This window comes from Natrix helvetica, assembly GCF_964273705.1.
Source record: "Natrix helvetica genome assembly, chromosome: 5".
Taxonomy (NCBI): domain Eukaryota; kingdom Metazoa; phylum Chordata; class Lepidosauria; order Squamata; family Natricidae; genus Natrix; species Natrix helvetica.
The window spans coordinates 1947840-1959929 of NC_138551.1; the positions used below are offsets into that span (position 1 = coordinate 1947840).

At 47.2% G+C, this 12090-nt stretch overlaps 1 protein-coding gene across 4 annotated transcripts in view; it reads right to left on the minus strand.

Moving 5' to 3' along the window:
* Nucleotides 1-8936, minus strand: part of TP63 (tumor protein p63) — a gene marked incomplete at its 3' end in the record, with an annotated part of 126860 nt that extends 117924 nt beyond the window's left edge. For 3 of the 4 annotated variants that reach the window (XM_081956064.1, XM_081956063.1, XM_081956062.1), the window contains exons 1-3: nt 8620-8752; nt 4366-4494; nt 2285-2417 (exon numbers count right to left, since the gene is read on the minus strand). In XM_081956064.1, the coding sequence (XP_081812190.1) occupies nt 2285-2417; nt 4366-4494; nt 8620-8654 (297 nt within the window). In that variant the 5' untranslated portion in view covers nt 8655-8752. Of the gene's footprint in view, nt 1-2284; nt 2418-4365; nt 4495-8619 lie in introns of all 4 variants that reach the window. The other variant, XM_081956067.1, reaches the window with a different exon arrangement.
* Between the last annotated feature and the right edge of the window lie 3154 nt (nt 8937-12090).

The window sequence follows — 12090 nt, forward strand, 5'->3', positions numbered from 1 at the left end:
AGGGTCCCACAATCACCCCTTCCCTCCTTATTTTCACACGTCAACGCTCAATCGTGTTGCTTTCAAGGTGTGGCGAGATGCATCTCCGTTTAATAAATGAGTAAAAAATATTAAAACCCTCCAATTAGAAAAGGCACCCAGGAAAACTGCAGGGTCAGAAGACGGGGTGTCGCTAGGTAAAGCTGCGCCCCCAAACAGACCCAATTCCTCCAACGGGCCCTGCATGGATACCCCAGACCCGCAACACAATCTGTGGGTCACGGACTCCCAGCCAGCCCAGAGAGACCCTGCACAATTTCACAAAACCAGAGGTTTAATTGTCCGTTTGGGGATGCCATCTTGACTTTTTTGCCCACGGCAGAACCAAGGGCCAGGCCCCCACCCCTTTTTCTGGGCATAAACGTTGCCTCCTCCTTCTTCCCCAAAGTGTGGGTCTCCCTCCTCCCCCCCCCCCCCGTCCCCCGCAAGGCAGGGCAGGAACGGAGAGGCAGGTGTTGGGCAGGCGCCTGGCCCTGCGGCTAGGCGCGAGGAGGGGGGCGGGGGGGGCTGGGGGCGGTGGAGGAAGCTGGCTGGGTTTGCAAGTCGACACCCACACCGAGCAAAAACCCTTCCCCGGGGCTATGCGCAGCGCCGCCACACTCCCCGCCCTCCCTCCCCAGGAAGAGCAAAGCAAACACACACAACTCCCTCCTGGGCACACGGAGGCTGGGCGGACACCTGTCGAGGGATATTTGACAAACCCCCCCCCCGCCACACACACACACACACACACACACACAGACACACACACGCCAGAGAAAGGAACTTTCCCCTGCTTGCGCAATGCTTTTCAGCCCCCTCCCCAAGGAAAGGATGCCGGACGGGGACACACACCCCCCTCCAGAGGCGTATGAATGAAAGGAGGGGGGGGTGTTGTTGGAGGAGCCGCAAGAGTTGTGTAAGAGGCCCCCGAGTGCTCTCCTGAGTCAACAGCAGATTACAGGCACACGCCCCAGCGACAATCACGGGCGCACGACAAGGCCACACCCGCCCGGGAGGGGAGGGGGAGCCAGGGAGGCCAGGTCCCATGCTCCACTGACTGAAGATCACCCTCCCGCCCCACCGGCAGGAGAGGAAGAACGCCGTTCATCCTGGACTTACGACCGTTCATTTAGTAACGGGAGTGACGGACTCACAAACGCTCACGTGAGGACGGGAGTTGCAGCGTCACTGGGAAAAGGGACTTCCGTTTTTTGCACTTATGACCGTCGCAGCGTTCCCCCCCCCCCCGGGGTCGTATAATTGAAATTCAGGAACTTGGGGGCTGCCTCGTATTTATGACGGGATCCCGTTTCGCGACCCTCAGACAAGCAAAGTAAAGGGGGAATGGAGAACTTGCATCTATAGGTAGTCCTCAATTTACAACAATTCATTTAGTGACCAAACTTACAATAGCACTGAAAAAATGACATGACCATTTTTCACACTTATGACAGTTGCAATATCCTGGGGTCTCCTTTCTCCTTCCTCTTCCTCCTCTACTTCTTCTTTTTCTCCTTTCTCCTTCCTCTTCTCCTTCCTCTTTCTCTCCTTTCTCCTTCCTCTTCCTCCTCTACTTCCTCCTGCTCTTTCCTCTTCCTCCTCCTCCTCTCCTTCCTCTTTCCTTTCTCTTCCTCTTCCTCCTCTGCTTTCTCCTGCTCTCTTTCCTCTTCCTCCTCCTCTCCTTCCTCTTCCTCCTCTGCTTCCTCCTCCTCTCCTTCCTTTCTCTCCTTTCTCCTTCTTCTTCCTCCTCTGCTTTCTCCTGCTCTCCTTCCTCTTCCTCCTCCTCTCCTTCCTCTTCCTCCTCCTCTCCTTTCTTTCTCCTCCTTCTCCACTCCCTCCTCCTTCTGCCCCTCCTTCCTACTACTCCACTGCTTCTTCCTCTTCTCCTTCCTCCCCTTCCTCCTCCTCCTCCTCCCTTCTCTCTCTCTTCTTCTCCTTCCTCTTCCTCTCTTCCTCTCCTTCCCGCTCCTCCTCCTTGCAACCCCCAATCCCTCCTAGCACTGATGATGCCAGAAAACCATCAAGCTCAGAAAGCGCCAGGACTTCAACCTCCTGCTGCTCCTCCTCACAAACCCCGCTCCCTCCTAGCACTGATGGCGTTCCCTAGTTGGGTGGTGAAATGCCTGCAAGAAGAGCGCCCAGTTCAAAGGCCACCAAGAGCTGCCTCTGGTTCCCCATCCCTTGCCCTCCAGCCCCCAGGAGCCCACGGGGTTCCCCCCTCCCCCTCCGAAGCCCCCCGCCCTCCCCGGCTCCTTCCACTCACCCACATGGGGTCTCCCAGCTCCGCGTCCTGCATGTGGATACAGTCCATGCTGATCTCGATCTTGTTGGTGGGGCCGTCCTGGGGGCCTCCCTCCAGGAAGTTCAGGTTGATCGGCTGCACGGAGTACAAAGGCCTGGGAAAAGAGTCCTCGAGTTACGACCGGTCACTGAGCAGGCTTTTCAAATTACGACAGGCCAGCTTCCAGCCAAGCCCCGACTCATGGCCACCAATGAATTCCCTTCAAACCGCGAGCGTTATGACCGCCATACTCACTTAATGACCACTGCACAAAAGGTCTTAAAAATCAGTCACTAAATAAGCAGCATGGCCTATGGCCGTAATCCTGGGTCCAATTACAGTCGTAAGTCGAGGACTGTCTGCAGAAGGCATTGAACCAGGTCACTTAGGCTGGGGGCCATATTACGGCTACTCCTCGGCTTACGACCAAAACTGAGACCCCAAATTTCCATCGCTAAGCCAGACAGTTGTGAGTGCTGCCCCCCTTCTGCGACTTTTCTTGCAGCCGTCGTTAAGCGAATCCCTGCCATTGTTAAGTGAGTCACATGATCATTAAGTGAGTCACACGGTCGTTAAGTGAATCAGGCTCCCCTCCCAATTGATTTTGCTCATCGGGAGGTTGCACAAGGGACTCGTGTGACACACACACCACCGGGACACTGCGACCGTCATAAGTATGAGTCAGTTGTCGAGCATGTTGCAGCCGTCGTAAATGAAGAAAAAAGGGTCGTAAGTCCCTTTCTTCAGTGCCGTTCGGTCACTAAAGGAAGGGTTGTTAAAACGACTGTAAATGAACGGTTGTAAAAAAAAAAAATCCTCTATATGAATTTAGAGGATTTTTAAAAATTTCTACGGCTTCTCTCCTTATTCCACTAAGCATCTGAATACAATAATAATGCCATTTATCTGCCCACTGTATGAAAGTTGATGTTAAGATGTTTAAATTGCGCATTATGTGTGCTTCTGTAACAAAACGGTTAGGAAAAAAGGAACCTGCTCATTCTGGAACTAAAGTTGTATGTCTTCAACTGAAGTAAAACTCACAACTTCTGCTCCCTTGTAACTTCACTTCAGTAAAGGTAAAGGTTCCCCTCGCACGTATGTGCTAGTCGTTCCTGACTCTAGGGGGCGGTGCTCATCTCCGTTTCAAAGCCGGAGAGCCAGCGCTGTCTGAAGACGTCTCCGTGGTCATGTGGCCGGCATGACTCAACCCGCTGTTCCCTTCCCACCAAAGGTGGTTCCTATTTTTCTACTTGCATTTTTTACCTGCTTTCGAACTGCTAGGTTGGCAGAAGCTGGGACAAGTCACGGGAGCTCCCTCCGTTACGCGGCGCTAGGGATTCGAACCATCAAACTGCCGACCTTTCTGATCGACAAGCTCAGCGTCTCAGCCGCTGAGCCACCCTTTAACCTCACTTTAAATTGCACCAATTCACGTTAAGCTGGCAAAATTTCTGAGTTTTTATCGGATGCTCTAAAAATTTAATGGCTCCAAAATCTTTGCCCTGCGGAGAGATTTTTCCAGAAACTTGGGGCCACCTCCCAGAAGGGTTTCATAAAGGGCCAGTTCCGTTTTGCTAACCATGGTTGAACCACCATTAGGGGCCCCGGGGGCAACCTCCCAAAAATCAGCCCAGGATAAAGAAAGCCATACAGGCAGCCCTCGACTTGCAACCCTTTTTCACCCTTACGACCGTTGCAACATCCCTGCAGTCACGTGATCAAACTTTCAGGCAACTACAGCAAAGTCCATGGGGAAGCCAGACTCACTTAACGACCGGGTTACTAACCGAACAGCTGAAATGATTCACTTAACAAATGTGGCAAGGAAAGTCATAAAATGCGACAAAACTCACTGAACACATTTCTCTCTCAGCAACATACATTGGTCGTACGTTGAGGACTACAGTAGCTGCCTTATGATAGCTCGCTTAACGAAACCATCCAATTCTCCAGTGGTGGTCGTAAGTCGAGGACCACCAGTCCTGAATTAAAATGGGTTTTTTTAACAGCTTTGGGGGAGGATCCATGCCCTCCCTCCATGGTCCCTTCGGCCTACTTACTGCTCCAAGATCTCCCACAGCTGCTCAAAGACCTCAGGGGGAACGAATTCCCGTGTCTGGGACTCCTGCGACATGGTGGAATGATAGAAGCTGTCCGTCCACGAAAAACGGCCGGGTGGATCCACGAACCTGCAAAAGGCATTTGACCCATTAAATCCTTGTCCCCCCACCCACCCTTGGGATCTGTAGATCCACTTTCACGCGATTTCCCCAAAGCGGATCAGAAAGACGAGGCCAAGGTTTTCAAAGGCAGGAAGGAAACCACGGGTGACCAACATTTGGGGTTTCTTGCAAGCCACGGAGACCTCTTGCTTTGCAAAGGCAGAACCTGGAAGACCATGAAGTAACCAGGTTAAGGGCTTCACAAAACTATCTGGTGCAGGCAATTTCAGAGGAAAATGATAAGATTTCAGAGGATAAAGATAAAAAGTCAAGGAAACAATTGGTCCATTGCTGGGAGAAAGTGGCTAGTAGGTGACAAGCAAAAGGGAGAAAGCAGAACTATTTAACTCATGTTTTGCATCTGTCTTTACACAAAGGGATAAAACAGTCCAACCTATCAAAAACAGCACCACAAAAATCAGATTAGGAACACAAATTGAAATAGGGAAGAAAATGGTAAGTGAGCACCTGTCTACCCTAGACGAGTTCAAATCACCAGGACCGGATGGATTACACCCCAGGGTTCTGAAGGAACTGGCAGACGAGATCTCAGAACCACTGGATTATATCTTTCAGAGATCCTGGAGCACCGGGGAACTACCAGAGGACTGGAAAAGAGCTGATGTGGTTCCCATCTCCAAAAAAGGGAAAAAAATAGATCCAGGAAACTACAGACCTATCAGCCTGACCTCAATACCAGGAAAGATTCTGGAAAAAATAATCAAGCAACGAATTTGCGAACACCTAGAAGCAAACAAAGTAATAGCCAAAAGCCAACATGGATTTCTCAAAAACAGATCATGCCAGACTAATCTTATTGCATTCTTTGATAATGTGACAAAATTAGTGGACCAGAGGAATGCCGTTGATATAGTTTACTTGGACTTCAGTAAGGCTTTTGATAAGGTAGACCATAACCTACTACTAGATAAATAGAAGAATGTGGGTTAGACAGCATCACCACCAGATGGATTGGTAACTGGCTGACCAACCGCACTCAACGCGTAGTCCTCAATGGAATTGCATCTACATGGAGGGAAGTATGCAGTGGAGTACCCCAAGGCTCTGTTTTAGGCCCAGTACTCTTCAACATCTTCATCAATGATTTGGATGAGGGAATAAATGGGGAACTCATCAAATTTGCAGATGACACCAAGCTGGCAGGAATAGCCAACACTCCAGAAGACAGGCTTAAGATACAGAAGGATCTTGACAAACTTGAACATTGGGCACTATCTAATAAAATGAAATTCAATGGTGAAAAGAGTAAGGTTCTACATTTAGGCAAGAAAAATGGAATGCACAGGTACAGTATAGGTCAGTGATGGCGAACCTATGGCACGCGGAGCCATTTGTCAGGGCATGCGCGCGCTGGCCAGCTGAGGTCACCATTTTTAAAAGCCATTTTTCGCCCTCCCCAGGCTCCAGAGGCTTTATAGGAGCCTGGGAAGGGAGAAAAGAGCCCCCCCGCCCCCCCGAAGGCCCTCGGAACGCACGGAGGGTCGTTTTAAGAGGGCCTCCGGGTGGGCGGGGGGGGGGCTCTTTTCGCCTTCCCCAGGCTCCTATAAAGCCTCTGGAGCCTGGGAGGGCGAAAAAAGCATGTAAAAATGGGGGGGGGGTCGCACCTTTTGTCCGCGCATGCGCACTGGGGGGGTCGCGCATTACATTATGGATGCGGCACGACTGCACACGACCCCCCTGCCCTCCCCCCAGTTGTGGCACGCGAGCCAAAAAAGGTTCGCCATCACTGGTATAGGTGGTACCTTGCTCAATAGTAGTAACTGTGAAAGGGATCTTGGAGTCCTAGTGGGCAACCATTTAAATAGGAGCCAGCCGTGTGCAGCAGCTGCCAAAAAAGCCAACACAGTTCTAGGCTGCATCCATAGAACAATTAATCAGTGGAACAGAAGTTGCCTCCAGAAGTTGTGAATGCCCCAACACTGGAAGTCTTTAAGAAGATGTTGGATAGCCATTTGTCTGAAACAGTATAAGGTTTTCTGCCTAGGCAGGGGGTTGGACTAGAAGACCTCCAAGGTCCCTTCCAACTCTACTATTGTATTGTATTGTAACAGAGGGAGAGAATCAAGATCACGTGAAGGGTTAATACCACTTTATAAGGCCTTGGTAAGGCCACACCTGGAATCCTGCATTCAGTTCTGGTCGCCACGATGTAGAAAAGATGTGGAGACTCTGGAAAGAGTGCAGAGAAGAGCAACAAAGAGGATTAGGGGACTGGAGACTAAATCACATGAGGAACGGTTGCAGGAACTGGGTATGTCTAGCTTAAGAGAAAGAAGGACTAGGGGAGACACGATAGAAGTCTTCCAATATCTCAGGGGTTGCCACAAAGAAGAGGGAGTCAAACTATTCTCCAAGGCACCTGAGGGTAGAACAAGAAGCAATGGGTGGAAACTGATCAAGGAGAGAAGCAACATAGAACTAAGGAGAAATTTCCTGACAGTGAGAACAATTAATCAGAGGAACAGAAGTTGCCTCCAGAAGTTGTGAATGCCCCAACACTGGAAGTCTTTAAGAAGATGTTGGATAGCCTTTTGACTGAAACGGTATAGGGTTTCCTGCCTAGGCAGGGGGTTGGACTAGAAGACCTCCAAGGTCCCTTCCAACTCTACTATTGTATTGTATTGTAACAGAGGGAGAGAATCAAGATCACGTGAAGGGTTAATACCACTTTATAAGGCCTTGGTAAGGTCACACTTGGAATACTGCATTCAGTTTTGGTTGCCACGATGTAGAAAAGATGCGTAGACTGTAGAAAGAGTGCAGAGAAGAGACACAAAGAGGATTAGGGGACTGGAGGCTAAAACATATGAAGAACGGTTGCAGGAACTGGGTATGTCTAGTTTAATAGAAAGAAGGACCAGGGGAGACATGATAGCAGTCTTCCAATATCTCAGGGGTTTCCCCAAAGAAGAGGGAGTCAAGCTATTCTCCAAGGCACCTGAGGGTAGAACAAGAAGCAATGGGTGGAAACTAATCAAGGAGAGAAGCAACTTAGAACTGAGGAGAAACTTCCTGACAGTGAGAACAATTAATCAGTGGAACAGAAAATGCCTCCAGAAGTTGTGAATGCCCCAACACTGGAAGTCTTTAAGAAGATGTTGGAGAGCCATTTGTCTGAAACGGTATAGGGTTTCCTGCCTAGGCAGGGGGTTGGACTAGAAGACCTCCAAGGTCCCTTCCAACTCTGCTATTGTATTGTATTGTATGAACTTTTGCAGGGATGCTCTGGTCCAGGGTCACAGTTTGTTTGCAAAGGCCTGAATGTTATTCTATTATTGAATATTACATGAATGTTGTGTGTTTTAGAAACTGATGTTACCTGCTTTTTCTATTCAGATTTCATAATTATATCTGGGCCTTTATGCAAACACAGGACAGAAGAGGAAAGATGGGAATGAGAAGGAGAGGAGAGGGTGGAAGGAAGGGAGAGAGGAAGGAAGGAGAGAAAGGAAGGAATTTATAAGGAATGAAGGAAAAAAGGAAGGGAAGAGAAGAAATTTAGAAGGAAAGAAGGAAAAAAGGAAGGAAGGGATGGAGGGATGGAGGGAGGAGAAGAAATTTATAAGGAAGGAAAGAAGGAAGGAAAAAATTTATAAGGAAGGAAGGAGGGAGGGAGAAAGGAGATAAAAATGTATAAGGAAGGGAAGAAGGAAAAAGGGAGGAAAATAGAGGGGAGGGGAAGGAAGGAAATAGATGGGAATCACAAGGAAGGAGGGAAAGAAAGAGAAAGAGAGGGAAAGAAAGGAAGGAGGAAAAGGAGATGGGGATGAGAAAGAAGGACAGAAGAAAGGCCATAGGAATTAAAGGAAAGAGGAAATGAGGGAATGAAGATAATGAGAAGGAGAAGGAAGGAAAGAGGAAAGGAAGGAATGAGGGCAAGAGGGAAAGGAAAGAAGGGAAGGAAATAATGAAATAATGGAAGGACTCCCTCCTCCATTTATTCTTCCACCTCCTACAGCCACACCAAGCACAAGGAGAAACCATGATTTGCAATTTATAAGGAATCGTGGGGGGTGTGTGTGTCTGCAAAGCCCCAGGTATTCTTCCCCCCCCCCCCCCCAGGGTTCCTACCCCAAAGCAAAGCAGAGACCCGGGCAATTGATCATTCCACGTTCAGCGTCCGCTTCCCTGGGGAAACAAGCCAGGATTCGGGGTTTGCGGGGTGCAGGAGGGAAAGCAACCTACCCAGCTCCCTCGGCACGTGCCTCGGCCGCTCCGCTCTCCCGCAAAGCTCCTTTGCATATGCTAATGAGGGGGGAAAGCCAAGAGACCGCGCGCTCCCCACCTGGTTCCTGCAAGTTCCCGCAAGTTTCTGCGTGGGAACTCCCAGAATCCTCAGCCGTCCCGCCGGGAATTCTGGGAGAGGCAGTCCCAAACCCAGCCGGAGGTCCCCGGGATGAAGAAAACCCCGTTCAGGTGTTGCAATTTTGCATTTTGGGAGGCAAAAAAAAAGGTGGGGTGTTTTTTTTGTGTTTTTTTTTTTTGCATAGCCATCCTTAGAGGGCGCGTTTCTCTCTGCTGCCCCCTACTGGGGGCTGGAGCGGCTGCAGCCCGTGACGGGTCCGGACTTGCCTTCCTCCTAACTTGCAAAAGGCCTTCCGTTCCCAGGGAGAGAGGCAAGCGGCTTTCTGCAACCTGGCGCCCTCCCAGGGGTCGTTAGTGCCTTATGGCGCCCCCTAGCGGGCCTCTGGATCTTTTCCAGCCTTTTTGGGGGTGGCCACGGTGGGTATTGCAAGCTGGATGCATAGGTTCATGCTTCTGCAGGGTGTCAGCAGAGGGAAGGCACTCCCCCACCCCACCCACGGGGCAGCCAGTCCTCCAGCCAGCCCCCCAGAATTTGGGCTTCATTTAAACCAACTTCTGAGATATAGTTTTAACTAAAGATTAGATTGATTGATCGAGAGGGAGGGAGGGAGGGAGGGAGGGAGAGAGAGAGAGAGAGAGAGAGAGAGAGAGAGAGAGAGAGAGAGAGAGAGAGAGATGGTAGATGATAGGTAGGTAGGTAGATGATAGATAGATAGATATAGAAGATAGATAGATAGATGATAGATAGATAGATGATAGATAGATAGATAGATAGATAGATAGATATAGATGGTAGATGATAGGTAGGTAGGTAGATGATAGATAGATAGATATAGAAGATAGATAGATAGATGATAGATAGATAGATAGATGATAGATAGATAGATAGATAGATAGATATAGATGGTAGATGATAGGTAGGTAGGTAGATGATAGATAGATAGATATAGAAGATAGATAGATAGATGATAGATAGATAGATAGATAGATGATAGATAGATAGATAGATAGATAGATAGATAGATAGTGATAGATACAGGTGACTCGAAAAATTAGATATCGTGCAAAAGTTCATTTATTTCAGTAATGCAACTTTTGCCAAAAGCACCAAAAACCTGGTTCAATGACCGTGGGATTCCTGTGCTTGATTGGCCTCTCCATTCTTCCTCCATGCTCTGGGTCCTTGGTTTCCAAAGGAGATGCAAAAGTTGCTCTCATCAGAAAAGAGGACTTTGGACCACTGAGCAACAGGACTTTGGACTTCTGTGCTTCACTAAGACCAGGGTCAACGCAGCCGTCTACCAGGGGATTTTAGGGCACTTCATGCTTCCTTCTGCAAACGAGATTTATGGGGATGCTGACTTCATTTTCCAGCTGCCCACACTGCCAAAAGCCCCAAAACCTGGTTCAATGACCGTGGGATTACTGTACTTGATTGGCCAGCAAACTCACCTGACCTGAACCCCATAGAGAATCTATGGGGCATTGCCAAGAGAAAGATGAGAGACATGAGACCGAATAATGCAGAAGAGCTGAAGGCCTCTATTGAAGCATCCTGGTCTTCCATAACACCTCAGCAGTGCCACAGGTTGATAGCTTCCATGTCACGCCACATTGAGGCAGTAATTGCTGCAAAAGGGGCCCAAACCAAGTACTGAGTACATATGCATGCTTATACTTTTCAGAGGTCCGATATTGTTCTATGTACAATCCTTGTTTTATTGATTGCATGTAATATTCTAATTTTCTGAGATTGTGCATTTGAGGTTTTCATGAGCTGTAAGCCATAATCATTACAATTATGACAAATCACGGCTTGAACTGTCTTGCTTTGCATGTAATGAGTCTTATTAGTTTCACCGTTTAAGTTGCATTACTGAAATAAATGAACTTTTGCACGATATTCTAATTTTTCGAGTTTCACCTATAGATAGATAGATAGATAGATAGATAGATAGATAGAGATAGAAGATTGATTGATTGATTGATTGATAATAGATAGATAGATAGATAATAATGATGATTGACAGATAGTGATAGAAGATAGTGATAGAAGATAGATGATAGATGATAGATAGATAGATAGATAGATGATAGATGGATAGATAGAAGATTGATTGATTGATTGATAGTAGAGAGATGATAATGATAAGATAGATGATAGATAGATAGACAGATAGATAGATGATAGATAGATAGATAGATAGATGATAGATAGATAGAGATAGAAGATTGATTGATTGATAATAGATAGATAGATAATAATGATGATTGATAGATAGATAGTGATAGAAGATAGATGATGATAGATAGATGATAGATAGATAGATAGATAGATAGATGATAGATGGATAGATAGAAGATTGATTGATTGATAGTAGAGAGATGATAATGATAAGATAGGTAGATAGATAGATAGATAGATAGATAGATAGATAGATAGAGATAGAAGATTGATAGTAGATAGATAGATAATAGATAGATAGACAGATAATGATAGATGGATAGATAGACAGACAGACAGATAAATAGAGATAGAGATAGATGGATAGATGGATAGATGGATGGATGGATATTATGCTTCCTGAGCATTTATACTGGCGGCTTTCACATAACATGGTAAACTCTCAAGCCAGGATAACAAAACACAGTTGCTGCATTCAGATGATATCTGCATTCCAACAAACTTATGTTTCTACCGTAGAAGCCAGTAAGAAGAAGAACTTTTTCTAACTGACAGCTGAACGTTTCCCGAGAAAACCTCGATGTGAACGGAAGCTCCCATGCTAAACCTGTCGAAGTCAAACCCAAAAGAATGTCGTCCCCTCCCTCCCCCTCCCCGGAAACATCCTGGTGCACCGTAATTAATTCTGACAGGACCCTGAATTTCCATGATCAATTTTTCAACCTGTTTGGACAGAAGAATTTCTAGAGAGCAAAATCAATCAATGTGCCTGGATGAAATAAAGCCAGATGGGATTTGGAAAAGTTGCCCCTCAAGTACCTTAAATTCTTTTTCCAGACTGGAAATGTCACTTTTCAAAAAAATAATATGCTGGATTTTGGAAAGAAAAAAAGAGAGGGGAAAAAGCAAATAGACAGGTAGTCTCAACTTACAATTAGTTCATTTAGTGACCGAAGTTACAATGGCAGTGGAAAAAAAGTGATTTATGGCCATTTTTCACACAGGACTGTTGCAACATCCCCCTGGTTGCGTAATCCAAATTCAGAAGTTTG